Genomic DNA, 19555 nt, shown 5'->3' on the forward strand with positions numbered 1-19555 from the left:
AATTCCACATCTTTCAAAATTGATACTTGCTTTTAGATACTATACAAGGCTATATGAAAGGGAATAAAACAATCTATGTTAACAGCAGTGCTCCAGCCAGGATTTGAAAAGGGCAGGGTGGAGTTTTGAAAAGGGTAAGCTACAGGAGTCGTGTAGGGGGGATTGGGGGTGGTCGTGGGAGGGGTCCACCCTTGTCACAAGGTTTTTTTTTTTGGGGGGGGGGGTCTCCCCCTAGAATTTGTTTTGTTTACATACTCAATTTAAATCATTTTCCATGATTTTAAAACTTATACAAAATGGTGTTGTTTTTTCTCTTAAATTAGAAGGGTGTGTTTTAATATCAAAATTAAAATTTGTCTTTTTGTCTGTGGTAGTATGATTGTACTTGTTTGGCATCTTCTTTAGTGCAATGTCACATTTATCTCCTAAAAATTATGTAAAATGAAGGAAAAAAAACACAGTTAAACATTTGAAGCAATCAAATAAATAGATACACACAAAAAAATAAATATGTAGGGGACGAATCTTAGTTTGGTTCGATCGGGATTGGGTACGAATGTTACATTCAGCCTGGCTGTTATTTAATTGTCTTTGGTAAAATAATGTTTAATATGCTGATGTTTTAGAATAAAATGACAATAAAAATCACTTCCCTGGTTTAAAAAATCACTTATAAAACGTAGAGCATTGATAAAATAATTCCGAAAATCGTTCTGACAAAATGACGGTTTTGGCGAATTTTGACAAGATCGTGGACATGAATATCATCATGAATATTTTACAAATAAACTTTCAAAACTTTTACTGAAAAGGTGATGTATTTGATTGTGTCAGCGCCACCTTTCTTATGTTTACAAATCGGCAGTGACCGTCTGCTTCAAATCAACAATTTTTATTTAAAATGGCGAGTATCGTCAGTACAATACAATTAACAATTATTTTTAAAGATTTGTGCTTGACAACTTTTTTCACCATCCCTTCACATTTTTTATCGCATTTTACGAACTTAAATGATTGAATGAACGAGTTCTCAATGTATATCCTGATTGGCTGACATTCAATAGCCCCGCCTCCTGCCAATGTTTCCGTATTTGGCTCTTCCTAATTATTGGTCGTCTGCTCACTACTCAAATACACACTTAGCTGTCATATGACTTGGACAAGGCACATTGGAAGATGAAAGGGCAGTACGGCATATTTTAAGCAGACAATGGGGGCATGGTGACACCTAGCGGGAACACTATTATCATAAGTATTACGTAATTTGTCTAAATTATGACAGCGGATTAAGGGCTGCTGCTCTTTCATAATGATTTCAATAGTAAAAAGAGCATTAATGGAATAATTGGCCCTAATAGAGTATTTGTGAAAAGGGCACTACTCGAAAAGGGGACAGGGCGGTAAGAAAAGGGGCACGGGCGCTGCGCCATTGAAAAACGGGCTAGCTGGAGCACTGAACAGACAAAACAGACAAAACATACGGATATGTAGTAATAGTAAATGAGCACACTACAAATGGACATACAATATATACAAAACATACAAATATATTCTATCATGAATCGTTCATCAATCGACTTTTATTAACCCTTTAGTACATAGACAGTGGCCAGATTGCACCTCCCAGTCAATAGCCAACTTACTGATAAGCAGTCCTTATCTGCATAGGTACTTTTCATGATATTTGAAAATGAGAAAATGAATACAGCAGTATGACCTTAAAATCAATATAACTCCAAATAATTGTTTCTAAATCTTTTTTATGTGAATACATTTTTATAGATAATTAAATTATCTAATAAATGGTGTCAATAATGAAATATAAAATTATTTTATTTCATCTGTAAATGCATTTCCAAGAAGGAATTGTAACATTTCTTTGAAATGTCATAATTGCATTAAATCAAAGGGTAATAAAATGCTGGGATCGATCTAAATTTTATTACCCCTATCATAAAAAGACCCATATGGATTAAAAAGCTGACAATTGATGTTCTTGTGTATAATACACAGAAATGTGGCAGGAATATCCGGTGTCATCCAGCTGAGAGATCCAGTCCAGAGTGTCTGTTTAACTTTATTACCCCCTCATAAAATTCTTTACAAAAAGAAAGCCCGAGAAATGTTTTCAAAGTAATGAATAAAAAGATCTAGATCATGAAACGCTTGCACAGATGTGTTTACTTGACCTATTTTACGACCGGAACCATGCTGGCCATCAATTAGCTCAGCAGAAAATTTACTCATCATTGTCGGCTACTTATTGTTTCTATTGTTTGTAACACAAAATATTATCTTCAAATAATAATAATCTTTATTGATTTCAATGGTTAATTCAACTGACATAATATATTCAATGATTTATGCATCAATGTTTTTGGGGAAATTCCATACTGTACAGTACTGCTATTCCTCGAGGTTTTATTACGTCACATTGGGATCTCACACCTGTGATTGGCAGTATAAATAATAACCTTCAAGTTATAGCAGACAACATTTTCGAGGGAAAATCAATACACAAAAGGTTAAGCTTTAGCTTTATAAACATCCGGGATATTGTTTACAAAAAGAAAGATGCAAAATTGAAGTATTGAAATGACCCTATTGAAATATGCGGGAGATGCGTATACATCCAGTAGTGGATAGGGTCGGCCAGATGCGTTTACATCTGCTAATGAGCTATGTCGGCCTATCTCGTATACATGCGCTAAAGGGTTAATCTTAATAGTAAACATTAGTCTGTTTCCCAACACCAATTCAATTACAGTTCTTATATTTTGCTTTTGTTAAAGTTGAAAAAAAAAAACAACAACAACATAACATGAAATATCAGGGATGTGATATGGCAGCAGATTTCCACTGGTATAATGGCTCAAGCGGTCAAAAAGAAAAAAAAAAACTCCTATAATCTTAAATATAATAAATTGATAATGCTAATGATTTTTATAAAAAATTAACACCTCAACTGAGGACAAATATATCCTGTTTAAACAATTGATGCCTTACTCATGTTTGTCGATTTGATCGGAAAAACATTCATGACCGACACTCGAAAAACGGAGCTTAAGTATTTATCATTAGGATAATCAATGGAGTAGTTTAAAAAAGTTAACTGGTTGCTTTGGGTTGTTGTTTGTATTTACACTCCAGTTTGCTTAAAATTTGAAGTGAGAGCCCTCAGTTTTTTTGAACTTTTATGGCAAGGTTATTTTCTCCCTTTGACCGCCATTGGGAGCCTTAAGCCCAACTCAAACCCATCACAAAAATGGTTTCATCTCTTCAGCAGCCGGGCAATCACATCGCTTAATATTGAGCAAGAAATAAAGGCATTATATTCTTCAGCCTCCAGCAGCTTTAGATTATATTAAGGATATTAAAGTGACACTCTTATTCAAAATCAATACGTACGTATCATATTTATAACAAACATCAATTTTGACTACTTACTAAATAATGCATTTATGGAAAATATTAATTACTGATAACAAGATTGTAACTGTGTATTTAATAGCAGAAAGCACAAAAATATTAAATGATTGGTGAATGCTTAAAGATTTACTGCGGTCCACATTATTCTCAGAAGGTAGAAATACCGTGTTTTATGTTCATTTCTTTCAAATTAAACTCGGTATCCTCAATAAGAACCATTGTTTTTTCGACATTTAGTCATCCTTTTTGGAATATTAAAACAATATTACTAATTGTGGTAAATCTTATTTGGGAGTAAGAGTGTATCTTTAATTGAGGTTTTACTTTGGAAAGACATATTTTTGTGGCCTTGGAATATTTTTAAATATAGCCCTTCTTCTTACTTTATTATTTATGTTAGTACGTAAAGACAGTGTAATAAATGTCTAAAATGTTCTCTGATAAGAATCCTTAACTCCAGCCAGTAATCCGCAAGCGTAGCCCGGAAAGTGACACGAACCTAAAGGCCATCCTCTCCTACTCAGTTTTCAAAACAGAGAAAGAGATCCTGTATGAGCTGAGGGCTCTCGAAAAAATGAGAACAGGAACAAACATCATCATCTTCAACTTGAAGAAGTAAGGCTCATATGTTCCAGGGGGCGTTTCATTAATAGATTTTAGTAGAAACTGCAGTAAGCTTAAATCTGTTTATATGTTATAATTGGCAATAAGTTTACTTTTCTAAATTCTTCTACTTTGTGTTCATTTATAATGTGGGCTAAAGTTTAATATTAAAAAATATGTAGAAAAAAGAACAGGAAAATAATACAAATATAATTTCAATTTATGACTAAAATCGACCTAGATCTGAAGTGAAAAGGCAATTTTCAAACTATTGGGATGAAATTTAGCACACATTTTGCCTGAGACAATACACCCATGTACAGCGAGACCATAACTCTTTAATAATTTTTGAGTTACGTTTCTGTTTAAACTGAAAAAGAAACTGAAAAAGAAACAGATAAGTGTTGGCGTTCACTCCACAGCTTTCTTGTTAGGAAGTGACAATATCATGTGCTGACATGTACTTTCTTTCCCATTCTAACATGTTCTTTCTCCTCCTATTCTTACATGTACTTTCTTTCTCATTCTAACATGTTCTTTCTCCTCCTATTGTTACATGTACTTTCTTTCCCATTCTAACATGTTCTTTTTCCTCCTATTCTTACATGTACTTTCTTTCCCATTCTAACATATTCTTTCTCCTCCTATTCTTACATGTACTTTCTTTCCCATTCTAACATATTCTTTCTCCTCCTATTCTTACATGTACTTTCTTTCCCATTCTAACATATTCTTTCTCCTCCTATTCTTACATGTACTTTCTTTCCCATTCTAACATGTCCTTTCTCCTCCTATTCTTACATGTACCTTCTTTCCCATTCTAACATGTCCTTTCTCCTCCTATTCTTACATGTACCTTCTTTCCCATTCTAACATGTCCTTTCTCCTCCTATTCTTACATGTACCTTCTTTCCCATTCTAACATGTCCTTTCTCCTCCTATTCTTACATGTACCTTCTTTCCCATTCTAACATGTTCTTTCCCCTCCTATTCTTACATGTTCTTTCTTTCCCATTCTAACATGTTCTTTCTCCTCCTATTCTTACATGTACTTTCTTTCCCATTCTAACATGTTCTTGTTAAGATTGATTTGTAATAAGGGACAATACTCTGTATTACTTATTTAATGTTTTTGTAAGAGTTATCCTTGTTTTCAATCAGAGTTATCTGTGCTTAGAGGAACTCTTCTTTGTAGAGATTTAGCTCCAATAAAACTTGCAAGTGTGTTTCTGGTTTTGTGCTTGTTTAGCGGAATTAACAGTGGTAGCAGAGCGTGGTTGCCCAAGAAAAGAGTGTAAACAATGGCAACAAAGATAAATCCACCCAGTTTAACAAATGGGAAGAGCTATGAATTGTACAAACAGGAACTTTTGGCTTGGCGGGAAGTCACAGAATTGGTGAAAGAAAAGCAAGGAGTTGTGATTGCCTTATCGTTGCCTGAAAACCATGAACAACATATTAGAGAAAAGGTATTTGACCAAGTCAAGCTAGAAGACCTCAAGAAAGATGATGGTCTTGACATTTTACTAGTTTTTTTGGACAAACATTTAGCTAAAGATGATCTTAGTGACAGTTTAGAAAAGTTTGAAGAATTTGAAGACTATCACAGAATTGAAGGCCAATCCATATCAGACTACATAGCCCAGTTTGATTCGAAATACAAGAAAGTTGAGAAAAAGAAAATGGTCCTACCTCCAGAAATTTTAGCCTTCAAGTTACTAAGAAAAGCAAACATAACAAAGGAAGAAAAAATGCTTGTGTTGACTGGAATGAATTATGAAGACAGAGCAAATTTGTATGAACAAGCGAAGAAATCTCTCAAAAAATTCAAGGGTGAAGTTGTAGAAGGGTCAGTAGGGTCTTTGACTAGCACGAGTGGTATAAAATTGGAACCAACATTTTTGGCTGAAAATGAAGAGGCATTGTTAGCTGCTGGATATGTTCGGGCTAAACCGAGGTACCAGCCAAAATTTGGTGGAAAACGTGGTGGCAAACAGGGTCAAGGTTACAACCGATCAAGTTTCAGTCGCGGAAAAGCTAATGACACTAGTGTGGTAAACAAGAAAATAAATCCTGTTGGATCGGATGGCCGGCCTCTTGTGTGTAGATCCTGTGGTTCATTTCGTCACCTGGTATCAGAGTGCCCCGACAGTTGGGAGAACCTTGCCAAAGTTCATGTCACAGAAGAAGAAAATGTGGTTTTGTTCACTGGTTACAAGCAAGACGCAGTGACACAGCTAGGAATTGATGCGAGAAAGTGTGCGGTATTAGACAGTGCCTGTAGTAGTACTGTGTGTGGAGAAATGTGGCTTAAGGACTATCTAAATTCACTTGATGAATCGGACAGACGGAAAGTTGAAACATGTGAGGGTCACAGGTTATTCAAGTTTGGTGGTGGTACAAAACTGATGTCAAAGGGAGAGTACAGCATTCCGGCAGAAATGGCTGGCAAGACAGTGACAATTAAAACTGATGTTGTTGATTCGGATATTCCATTGTTGTTATCTAGGTCAGCCATGAAGACAGCAGGTGTTAAATTGGACCTTGAGAATGACACGGCAACGGTTTTTGGCAAAGACTTGTCTCTGAATTTAACTTCATCTGGACACTACTGTATTCCAATTGACAAAGCTGAGAGCATACCGGTGGAGAATGTCTTCGTCACTTTGCAAGACAGTCAGAAGCAGCTGTTAAAACTACACAGACAGTTTGCCCATCCACCAACCAAAAGGCTCAAAGCGTTACTATGTGATGCAGGTGCATGGGAAGACGAATATGAAGATGAACTTAACAAGATAGTTCGAGAGTGTGACATGTGTAAGTTATATGCTAGAACACCGTCGCGACCAGTGGTTGGTTTACCCATGGCAAAAGTATTCAATGAATCGGTTGCAATGGACCTTAAACAGTGGAATGGTAAATGGATCCTTCACATGATCGATGTTTGGTCACGATATACTGTGTCAGTATTTGTTGAAAGAAAAAGACCTTGTGACATTATTGATTGCATGATGAATCATTGGGTTAGTGTGTATGGGGTGATGGCATCAATTCTCACAGATAATGGCGGAGAATTCAGCTCCGATGAAATGAGGGAAATAACATCGATTCTCAATGTACGTGTTTGTACTACTGCTGGCGAAAGTCCCTTTCAAAATGGCTTATGTGAAAGGAATCATGCGGTAACAGACATGATGTTAACAAAGCTAGAAGCTGAGAACTCGAATACTTCAAGGCAAACTCTGCTGTCGTGGGCAAACATGGCCAAGAATGCTTTGCAAATGTGGAATGGTTTTAGCAGCCACCAACTTGTGTTCGGGCAGAACCCTAATCTACCAGGTATACTTAAGGACAATATTCCTGCATTGGAGGGAACAACGTCAAGTGAAAAGTTTGCAAATCACCTAAATGCGCTTCATGGGGCTAGAAAGGCTTTCATTGAAACTGAGGCAAGTGACAGAATAAGAAGAGCCTTGCGGTCAAAAATAAGGGCATCCGAACAAAAATACAGCAATGGGGACTTGGTTTTCTACAAGCGAGAAGGAAAGGACAGGTGGCTTGGTCCAGGAAAAGTTGTCTTTCAAGATGGGAAGGTTGTTTTTGTGAGGCATGGTGGTGTATTTGTGCGTGTCTCACCTAATAGACTTGTTAACATTGAATCCAAAAGCGGTCCAACAGACAACAGCATACCAGAAAGCAGGTCATGTGAAGATCGGTGTTCAACTACAGTGAAGTGTGAAACTGATACTGATGGACAAAAGTCACAATCTATCTCTGAATTAGTTACAAACCAATCGGTTGTTGGCACTAACTCGGACAACTGCCAAAACAGAGTTGCACCCATAGTGAATACGGAGCACAGTAAGCATTTACCTGCAGGGTCAAAGATTCAATATGAACATGAAAATCAGTGGAAAACAGCTGAAATTATAAGTCGTGCAGGAAAGGCTACTGGAAAATATAAAAACTGGTACAACGTGAAAAATGATTCTGATGGCGAGCACAGTGTAAATCTTGAAATGGTTAATTGGAAGTTAATCGATAACACGAACAATACCTCGACCATTAGCAACAACTCTGAAGTTATGTGTTCTGAAAATAAATCTCGAGGAAATGACACATACATTGCACAGCAGACAGAACTTGAAAAGTTAGTTCAGTTTAAAACATATGACGAGGTTCCAGATATAGGGCAGAAAACCTTATCTACAAGATGGGTTATGACTAATAAAGATGGACAAGTGAAGGCACGGCTAGTAGTCAGGGGCTTTGAAGAACATAACATGACACAGAGTGACAGCCCTACCATTGGTAAAGGTGCAATGCGAATATTTCTAGCTGTTGCCGCCTTAAAGGGGTGGGACATCAAAACTACAGACATAAAAGCAGCTTTTCTGCAAGGGAAAGAAATTGAGAGAGATGTTTTTGTTAAGCCTCCAAAAGAAAGCTCTACTCCTCTGGGATATGTGTGGAAATTGAAGCATGGCTTGTATGGTTTGAAAGATGGTGCCAGACAGTTCTATTTAAGTGTGAAAGATGAATTAACAGCACTTGGGTTTGAAGAATGCAAGCTAGATCCAGCATTGTTCTGTTTGTACTCAGAAGGAGAGTTGCAAGGTCTGATCTGTTGCCATGTTGATGATTTCTTGCATGCTGGTGGCAAAAGTTTTGAAGGCAAGATGGAAAAGTTAAGAGACAGATTCACAGCACGCAAGACGGAAGAGAAATGTTTCAAGTACATCGGTTTCAACATGATACAGACCAAAGATGAAGTGAAAGTAGACCATACAGAGTATGTGAACAGCATAATGTTAGAGCATATGAAACCGGTCAGTAATGAGAACAGTGAAATATATTTAGATGAGGCAGATCAGACTAAATTACGACAAATAGTGGGAAAATTGAATTGGATTGTGCAGGGCTCAAGGCCAGATATGGCTTTTGAAATGATAACACTTAGCACCAAGTTGAAAACTGGGACAATGAGTGATCTGATACGGGCAAGGAAGACAATAAGAAGGTTAAAAGAGACTGAATCATTCCTGCTGTATCCAAAATTGGTGAACGACTCAAGCTTGACAATTGTTGTGTTTACTGATGCGTCATTAGGTAATATCAATGATGGAACAGGGAGTACATGTGCGCATATCGTTTGGCTGTTGGACAGAGAAGGCAACTGTTGCCCTATTTTTTGGCAGGCCAACAAAATCCGACGGGTGGTGCGATCAACCATAGCAGCTGAAGCTCTTGGACTCCAGGAAGGAATAGAAGCTGGGATCTACTACCGACACATGCTGGCCCATATTCTTGGTGTAATGGAAATGACTATTCCAATAAACATTTTCATTGACAACAAGAGTGTACTAGAAGCTGTTTCTTCTACCAAACTTGTGGGGGATAAGCGTCTAAGAATAGACATTGCTGCCATTCAGCAGGAGCTGCAGCGCGGGGAGGTGAAGAACATCCACTGGGTCCCAGGGTCCTTACAGCTTGCCAATGTGATGACTAAACAAGGTGCACATAGTGGTGAACTTCTTAGTGTGCTACAAAGTGGAAAAATGAATGAGGAAATTATGAAGTTTGTAATGTAAAGTTGAATTACATTAATTAAAAAAAAAATAAAATTGGAAATGACAAGTGAATAATTAATATTGTGGTTTGTTGTTGTTGTTTTTGTGTGTTTAATTAATATGAACCTGCACTTTACTCATAATTGTTTTATTTCATCTTATTTTGTTTTGTTTTGATGATTTTGTGCATATGCAAATGTATAGTATTTTGAACAGGAATAGTCTCATGAATAATAAGTTTAATTATCTGTTTCATGTCAATGTATGTAATGAACAACATTTGTCATTTTTTTAAAACTAGTAAACTTTTGTTTAAGTATGACATTTTCTATTATGTGTGTGTGCTCTAAATTAACTTTTGTAATTCATAATAAAAGACAGATGTAAATGTTTAAAAACAAGAAAAGAAAATATAATTAATGTTAAGATTGATTTGTAATAAGGGACAATACTCTGTATTACTTATTTAATGTTTTTGTAAGAGTTATCCTTGTTTTCAATCAGAGTTATCTGTGCTTAGAGGAACTCTTCTTTGTAGAGATTTAGCTCCAATAAAACTTGCAAGTGTGTTTCTGGTTTTGTGCTTGTTTAGCGGAATTAACAGTTCTTTCCCCTCCTATTCTTACATGTACTTTCTTTCCCATTCTAACATGTTCTTTCTCCTCCTATTCTTACATGTACTTTCTTTCTCATTCTAACATGTTCTTTCTCCTCCTATTCTTACATGTTCTTTCTTTCCCATTCTAACATGTCCTTTCTCCTCCTATTCTTACATGTACTTTCTTTCCCATTCTAACATGTTCTTTCTCCTCCTATTCTTACATGTACTTTCTTTCCCATTCTAACATGTCCTTTCTCCTCCTATTCTTACATGTACTTTCTTTCCCATTCTAACATGTCCTTTCTCCTCCTATTCTTACATGTACTTTCTTTCCCTTTCTAACATGTCCTTTCTCCTCCTATTCTTACATGTACTTTCTTTCCCTTTCTAACATGTTCTTTCTCCTCCTATTCTTACATGTACTTTCTTTCCCATTCTAACATGTTCTTTCTCCTCCTATTCTTACATGTACTTTCTTTCCCATTCTAACATGTTCTTTCTCCTCCTATTCTTACATGTACTTTCTTCCCACCCCAGAGACAGGTCAGGTAACTTGGAGCTGGACTTCAGCTCTGACAAGAATGACATCCGGAACCCCGAGACACCACTCATAGATCTCACCACAATCAACCGACCTGTCTACAACGAGTCACCGGAGTACAGACGCTCACTCAGGGTAAGTCCTCAATTTTTATCATTTTATTTCTCTAACCAATGATAAATGTTGGGGCTTTCCCCCTTCTTTTAAATAGCAGAGGCCAAAACTTGTCTATTTTCCAGTTTTATTCCAGTTTTTACTCATTATATGATAAAGTTTGTTTCTTTAAGAAGCATTTTCAAAACAAATTTTATAATTTAATATCCACATTTCAGAAAAAGTATAATTTTGAGCATTAGGAATGGGCCAAATGTTATTTTAAGTTGGTCCAAAAAAACAAACTGTATGTAAATTTATTTGGCAGGATTACTGCAGTATACTGTACTTGAAGCCGCGTATGAAGATCGTGCTACGAGGAAACAAGGTTCACACAAAACTAATCAGTAAATGTCTGTCACAAACAGAGAGGGATGTCTACAAACCCACATGGCTTGTATCCTTTAGCCTTTTGCCTTTATTTATAAGCATGATTGTGAAAACAGCTTAGAGCAAATATGAAATAACTCTCAATCTATTTCCCGAGCAGAAACCAGTCGTTTGTGACTGTCATTCTTAAGAGGTCAAGAAAACTATTCCCTGGTACTGCTAGACCACTCTCAGCATGGGGATCTTACCCACAACCTCTAGGGTGAGAGAACGGACACCTTTACATCTAAACCACTATAATTCTGTTGAGGATCAAACCCACAACCTCTTAGATTAGAGATGGACACGTAGACCACTCTTACCTTGGAGATCTTACCTCTCAGGCGGGACACAGACAGCTTTACATCTATACCACTCTCACCCTGGTGAGGATTGAACAGACACCTAAACCACTAGACCACTCTCGCCCTGGTGGGGATCAAACCATGACCGCTTGGTGAGAGGCTGACATATATAAATATATATATATATCTGGTTCACTCCACCTTGTCAGGAATCGAACCCAGAACCTCTCAGATGAGAGACAGACACCTACATCACTAGACCACTCTCACCCTGGTGGGGATCAAACCCAGGTCCTCTTGGGAGTGAAACAGACACCTACACCACTAGACCACTCTCACCCTGTTGGGGATCAAACCCAGGACCACTTGGATGAGAGACGGACACTTAGACCACAAGACCTCTCTATACCATAAGCCTTTCGTCAAGGGACCTGTGAAGAAGTTCTTAAACAGCTAGCAAATGTGTAAAATTGCAACTTTTATATTGTAACATAAGTTTGATAGGTGGATTTAAAAAACAAAATGTTTTCAAATTTAGAAGAGTTTCTAATTAAGCACCCTGAGTATGTGTGTGTTGATTCAAAAGTCAGCTTGGTATGTATTTCATAAGAAAATCATATTATACGCTGTCCTGTTGTTGGTTTTTAAGTCGAGGTATTGTCATAGCCTTTGTGTCAGTGTCTTCGTTGTCATGGCACCAAATCTTAATCCTTGGCCATAGCTAAAAAACTGTACAAGGTGAATGAAACTTGTTACACATTTTGCAATAGACAATTCACACATGTATAGCAAGGCGCATAACTCTGGCCTGGCTAATTGTTGAGTTACACCCCTTTTTTCCCAAAAAACAACAGACGAACATAGGCATTCACTCCAAAGCATTCCTGTTTTAAAAGTTAAATTAACTATATTTGATTTTGCAATGCATGCATGTTTTAATTCAACGTGAACATTGTAGAGTGGGAAATAGATGTAGTGAAAATCATTTTTACCAAACACTAAGATATTGAGTCTATGCTAAATTGCTAAAATCAAGATCAGAGAAAAGTTGACCTTGACCGCTGACTCCAGGACAAACCTATAAAGCTGATATTTGGGTTTACAAACAACAAAGAGCCAGATTCCTACGGCCTCATGATGTACCATAAGAACAGGCTAATCAGGGCTTATGAGAAAGTCGGCTGTCAAAAACAGGTAACTTATTTTGTTATTGCTACATATCACTTAAATAGTTTCTTTAATGTGTTAAATGTCAACTTTGTATAAATATCTACTTTTCTAGAACAACAGATTGTATAAGTCCATTTGAATGAAAGAAATTACAAGATTTATTATGTTAAAAAGCATATAATATTTTATTTCTTTGAAAACAAACATTTTCGACCTCAAGAGCTTTCTTATGCAGTTCAAAAGCTTAGAATGACACACTTTCTTATGCCAGACAAAATATTACAATACCACGAGAGCTTTCTAATGCTGCTCAATAGCTTATAATTCCATAACAGCTTTCTGAAAAAGAAAAAAATACCAGACAAGAGCTTAAACTGTCTTACACAAGCTTACAATGATGCAAAAGATCTTAGAATACCACACAAGATCTTATAATACCACATGAGAGCTTTAAATAATACACATGCTTTTAGAATACCCAGAAGAGCCTACAAAACAACACACGAACTTTCAACACAGTACGGGAGCTTACAATACCAACCAAGAGTTTACAATACCACACAAGAGCTAACAATACCACACAAGACCTGACAATGCCACACAAGACCTGACAATGCCACACAAGACCTGACAATGCCACACAAGACCTGACAATACCACACAAGACCTGACAATGCCACACAAGAGTTAACAATGCCACACAAGACCTGACAATACCACACAAGACCTGACAATGCCACACAAGAGTTAACAATGCCACACAAGACCTGACAATACCACACAAGACCTGACAATGCCACACAAGAGTTAACAATGCCACACAAGGGCTTAAAATACCACACAAGACCTTACAATGCCATACAATAGTTTACAATGCCACACAAGAGCTTTCAACACAGTACGGGAGCTTACAATACCACCCAAGAGTTTACAATACCAAAGAAGAGCTTACAATACCACACAAGAGTTAATAATGCCACACAATAGCTTACAATACCACACAAGAGTTTACAATACACATGAGAGATTACAATGACACAAGAGCTTACAATACCACACAAGAGCTTACAATACCACACAAGAGCTTACAATACCACCCAAGAGCTTCAAATACCACACAAGAGCTTACACTACCACACAAGAGCTTACAACACCACACAAGAGCTTACAATACCATACAAGAACTTTCAATACCACACTAGAGCTTACAATACGACACACACACAATAGCTTACAAGAGCTTTCAATGCCACACAAGAGGTTTCAATGCAATACAAGAGCTTACAATGCCACACAAGAGCTTACAATGACACACAAGAGCTTACAATGACACACAAGAGCTTTCAATGCCATACAAGAGCTTACAATACCACACAAAAGCTTTCAATGCCATACAAAAGCTTACAATACCACACAAGAGCTTATAACAATTTACAGGTTGCTCTATAATTGCAGGCAAATACCCATGGTGTTGGGGTGCTAGGTGTGGTGGAGGTCAACTTTTTGGAGCCAATCCACAACAAACAGGAGTTTAACCGCACAGACAAGTACCTGTATGTATCGTTTTGTTTTGTTAATTTAAGTTTCCTTTGGCTAAATGAAACAAGATAGTAATGCATGTTATGTTTATTTTTCGACAGAATAGGGCCTGGTTGATATGGCTGATCTCAGTAAGCTTGCGGGCTTAATATGATTGAATCTTTTCATATAAGATTATAAGTATTTTCTATGGCCAAGAGTGTAGGGTTGATCCTACCTTACACGAGCGGCTATGGTAGATGCTTTTTCTCCCACCTGAGTTAAACAAAATTAAGTAAAAATGTATTTTTTGCTGGAACTCTTTTGTGCTTAGTGAAAATAATTGCGTATGGATATGCGATAACTCGTGGTTGTCATGGATATGCGTGCAGTGATTCAGATTACGTTAATAGGCAAATCGGTCTTTAAATAGTTTTAAGGTGCCACACAACAAGGTTTCCATGATGCTACAGACGACAGTCTTTAACAAGGAAGGTAATTACAATGTGGTGACCATTAAAAAGGAGTTCCATACGGGCATTTTATCTTCGCCCGTGGGCAAGATAAGATTTCTAGCATGGTTAGATTATTGGATCTACTTATCTGAGGTGGGAGAAAATTGTTAAATATTTCAGATTTTGATTTTTTGTCATGAAAGTTAACTCTTTAGCATAATGCACTGTTCTTTTTGTACTGAACAAAGAACTAAACAAAGATTTTGAACCATTGATAGTTCACATAAGATTCATCCTTTTAAGCGAGATATTTGCTGTGGAAATGAATGTTGTACTTATTAAAAAAACCTTAAAATAGATGCCATAATCAAGGTTGGTCTTTGCAGGGCGTTCATGCAGAATGCCGGTGGCAAGTTAAATGATTACTTCTTTGAAAAGACCAATTCTCAGAACCCAAGTGCTTCACAGCCTGCGTCGTAAGTTCTCTTTCTTATATGTTTATCATAGATAATTATTTTAAAGTAAAGGTATGTAAATTTCAACTGTTAAATAACAGGCGGAAGATTATTGTGTTTTAAGTATGCTTGCACTCATCATGCTGATTTTGGTATACAAAAGTATATTTATGTGTTTGCCTATCACTTATAGTGAGGCCCTAATATCTACATGTGTAAACAGGTTTGTGTTGTATTGTTGCAGTAAATGGTTACAAATTAACACACACCTTCTCCCCCCTCCTTTTTTAGAGATCTAGGGTATCACTCAGATTCACTGTATCGCAGACTGTCTTCCACAAAACACCATAGGACTCCATTTCACGAAATCACAGTGTTTCCTGAAGGGTTATTGCAAGTTTTAAAGTGACACTATTACTCAAAATCCATACATACACATGTAAAACAAACATACATTTTGACTAATATATCTTGAACTACTTACTGTATAATACATTTATGGAAAATATTAATCACTGAAAACACGATTGAAACCGTGTATTTAGTAGCTAAAAACGCAAAAATATTAAATGATTGGTGAATGCTAAAAGATTTACTGTGATCTACTATAGTTTCATTAGGTAGAAATACTATGTTTATGCAAATTTCTTTCAAATTAAACTCGGTATCCTTCATAAAAACCATTGTTGTCGACAGTAATTCATATTCTTTGGAAAAATAAAACGAATGTATTAATTGTGGTAAATCTTATTTGGGAGTAAGAGTGCATCTTTAAAGAATGTTGGTGTTGCCGGCTTACTTAGTTGAACAGCAAGGCTCATTAATCTGGCTTTACTTATTATTGAAGTATGCCACTGTTTGACTGGAAAAAAACACAAGTGTTGGCCTTTGCTTCATGGCACTTTTGTTGCTTTTGTTCTTTGTGCATTATTGTATTATAGTATGATTGTGGTAAGTTAGTTTGAAACGATAGGCTTGAAAAACCCTTAATTTCAGAATGTTTGGTTTAAACTAATATATTTATGTACAGAAAAAGACAAAATATTATATATAATATTATTTTTTTACTTTTGCTTACTTTTAGGTAACATAAAGTAGATCAAATAAAGTAAGGGCTTAGTTCTATTTATTTTGGAATGTTTAATGCTCAACAATGAATAAAAGTCAACAATAACAGTAACAAGTAACAACTTGAGCACCAATGAAAGTGTGAATACAAGAAACAAAAGTTAATCTGGTATGGTAATTGTTCAGAAATGAATATATCTGTGACATTCAAATAAAACAAACTACAGCTGAAAGCATGAGGAGATCACATTAAGTATGGATAGAACAGTTCAGAGATGAACAAGTCTGTGACATTCAAATGAGCTAAACTACAGTTTAAATCATAAAACATATAAAGTTCAATGGTTGAGAGCCATTGTTTGAATAATTAAAAAATAAATGTTTACATCTCAACTAGTTCGCAAAACTATATCTGCTTGTCTTTCCATTTCCGTAACTGTTAATAGACACAATGATTAATTTGTGTTTTATCTTTTTGTAGTGTTGTATGTTTTCCTAGCACCAGTGAATCCAGCTATCCTGGGCTCCATAGGCACTCTTCTGGATGCCTGGGACATTGTCATAGCGGACCGTCTGTTGGAGGAAACAAAGCCACCCCTCCTTGTGCTTTGTTGTGCCGATTTCTCTTCAAATTGCCTTATCTTACCCTCAAGTTCCTGAATTTTCTGATCCCTTTGGTCAACTATGAATCTTTGTTCATTCAGAGCATCAGTTATTTCTTGATTTGTTGTTTTCAGTTGTTTGATCTCTTTAGGCAGGGTGTCTTTTAAATTTTTCAGTTTTTCAATATTTTTCATTTCTTTTTGGTGATTCCACATATCTTCAACCATTTTGTCTATTTCTTTGGTCTTTGTAATCAGCTCCTCTTGTATATTTTCCTTTTCTTCAAGTAGATTCTTTAGGCAGATGTTCAATGGCTGTCGTTTTTCTTTCTCAGGAAACAGTTCAATGCATTCTTTTATTAGCTTGTAGTCGTCAGATTCGAAAAGTTTTCCAATCAGTCTGTCAACTTCATCTTCAAGTATATCCCAGGTTATGAAATTTGCACTATCCTCTTCAATGTGATCAGATCCTACATTTGCAGCTGCAAGCTTAAGGTACAGCGCCTTCATTCTGTCAAGATTTTCTTGGTTATCTGAATTCCGACTGAACAAACTCTCTGATCTAGTGATCGTATTTTCTAACTCATCTGTTTCATGGTATGCCTGCATTTCAAATTGAACTCCATATTTTCTCCTTTCTTCTACTGCTTTTTGAATATCATTGGTGAAATAGGAAAGACTAGAGCTGGCTCTTCTAACTGTCTCATAAAAGACTTCACTTGAAGGAAAATCATCATCAGATTCATCATCAAACTTCACATTTCCTAGTGCAGTGTCCTCTGGTTTGGTTTGACTTCTATCATTGGGTCCTTGGCTGTTATTTGTAGGTCCATCATGCTTGTCATTGTTTTCAGAGTCTGTGTCTTCTTCAAGCTGTAGTCCCATACTGCCTTCCCCATTAGTTTGGCTTCTGACCTCTTTAAAACCTTGATCTTTTGCTTCATCCCCTGCAGTACTTCCATCTTTCTCTGCTTTTCGTTGTTCTCTTGGCAATTCTATAACTCCAATTGGACTATTGCAAGCATCTTTGGATTTTCCTTTTGGAATTTTTCCCTCTTCAGTTATGCTTGTCTCTTGTTCACAGACTGGTTCAACATTTTCAGCAGTTTTACCAGGGAGGTCTGTGTTGTCTAAGCCAGTCTGTGGATGGGTTGGGAAGGCATTGTGTGGTTGATTAGGATATTGGAAGAATCTTTTTTGGTTGTCTTCTTGGTAGTGGGCAGATAAAGGAATCTGAATAATAGTTTCAGATATTATGAATTGGTTTTGTTTGTTGTGAGATTTTATACAAAAAATCATCTGCACTCCTTTGTTTAAGGTTACCAGACAAGTTTTCATGGGTTTCAAATTTGAATATTTTTCACCTGGTGTAAGTTTTTTTTTTTATTTACCTTAATACAAAAGTTTTAGGATGGACCTTCAAACATAGAGTTAAGACAAACCTTTTATGCAAAGAGTTATGGACAATACAAACATAACTCCAAAGAGTTGTGGACGGACCTTTAAACAAAGAGTTAAGGTATCTGGTGAAAAGCAGCTTTACATTGCAACATCTTATTTGCAAGATATATATCTATTAAAACCATAATAGTACAATAATAAATGAAAATCTAAAACCCTTGAAATTTGCACATTATAATTGAAACTTGAACATAATTTATCATTATTTTTTTATTAACAAAAATTAACCTGAACATAATATGGACACAGTCCATGGAATCTTGGGGAAGCTCCCTGGGGTACGGATGTCTGCCTAAATGTGTCAGGTCTGGGACTGTTGTCTGAAAAGAAGTGGGCTGTATGCTGGGGCTCATACTGGATACTGCGGAGGGGAGGTATGGGGTTGGAGACATGATGCACTGGATCTAAAACAAATGCAGTGTAATTATATAAAACCAAATGGAAAGTTTTGTGTTTAACACTGAAAACAGTGTATGTTTAAATTGCAACATGGTGTTTTTTTAACAATATGTAGATTACAAAGAAAAATGAAATTCCAAAAGTCTAACTTTATTAAAGAGTTGCAGAAAAAAAAAAGTTCATGAAAATATTAATAGTATATAAGAAGCTCCACAAAATAATTAGGAATGTCAGTCTTACTTTAAGAACAAGGTAGAAATACTGAAAGAAACAGATTTAAGCACAACATTGGATTTCATAATGTTGTTCATGCTTGCAGTATGAGGTGTCAAATCTATACTTAAATGAAAATATGCATGCAAATATTTACTAGTTCTGAAATAACCCAAGAAATAACAAACTTTAAATGACTTAATTGTTACATTTGTCACAAGCTTTGTGTACCTCCCTATATGACAGCTATAATTATCTGCCAAATAATTCAGGTGAGGTAAACAGCATGAAATCATCAAAAGACTTGATGTCATTTCAGACAAATTTAGTATTATGTGTCTTTCTCCTTCTTGTATTATTCGATGGAAATCAGTTATATTTCTACTAACAAAGTTACTTTAATGCAAATATTATTACTTTGTAGTTCATTTGACTGTATTCTCATTTGAAACTCCTCCTCCAGCTTTGCCGCAAGCCAGTCATAATTCTCCTTCAGGATGGCTACAAATTTGTCAAATGCTCGTGGTCCACGCTTCTCCAGCAGTTCCAACATTTTGTACACCTTATCACGTGGTGTCCTCTCCCCCTGGTGGAATGAATGAATGTATAGTTAAAATTAAAAAATCATCCTCTTAACGTAAAT

General features: G+C 36.2%; 2 protein-coding genes across 4 annotated transcripts in view; one reads left to right on the top strand and one right to left on the bottom strand.

Annotated features, from left to right (window-relative positions):
* The window catches only part of LOC128238750 (MORC family CW-type zinc finger protein 3-like), a 52104-nt gene that overhangs the window by 13706 nt on the left and 18843 nt on the right, over window positions 1–19555 (top strand). The window contains exons 5-10 of the mRNA XM_052954980.1: window positions 3894–4044; window positions 10741–10879; window positions 11166–11294; window positions 12643–12765; window positions 14197–14294; window positions 15101–15190. Of these exons, the coding sequence (XP_052810940.1) occupies window positions 3894–4044; window positions 10741–10879; window positions 11166–11294; window positions 12643–12765; window positions 14197–14294; window positions 15101–15190 (730 nt within the window). The remainder of the gene's footprint in view (window positions 1–3893; window positions 4045–10740; window positions 10880–11165; window positions 11295–12642; window positions 12766–14196; window positions 14295–15100; window positions 15191–19555) is intronic.
* Window positions 16352–19555, bottom strand: part of LOC128238752 (uncharacterized) — a 32726-nt gene continuing 29522 nt past the window's right edge. For all 3 annotated transcript variants that reach the window (XM_052954988.1, XM_052954989.1, XM_052954990.1), the window contains exons 3-5: window positions 19330–19498; window positions 18529–18704; window positions 16352–18072 (exon numbers count right to left, since the gene is read on the bottom strand). In XM_052954988.1, coding sequence (XP_052810948.1) covers window positions 16705–18072; window positions 18529–18704; window positions 19330–19498 — 1713 coding nt within the window. In that variant the 3' untranslated portion in view covers window positions 16352–16704. The remainder of the gene's footprint in view (window positions 18073–18528; window positions 18705–19329; window positions 19499–19555) is intronic.

This window comes from Mya arenaria, chromosome 6 (assembly GCF_026914265.1).
Source record: "Mya arenaria isolate MELC-2E11 chromosome 6, ASM2691426v1".
NCBI classification, from domain to species: domain Eukaryota; kingdom Metazoa; phylum Mollusca; class Bivalvia; order Myida; family Myidae; genus Mya; species Mya arenaria.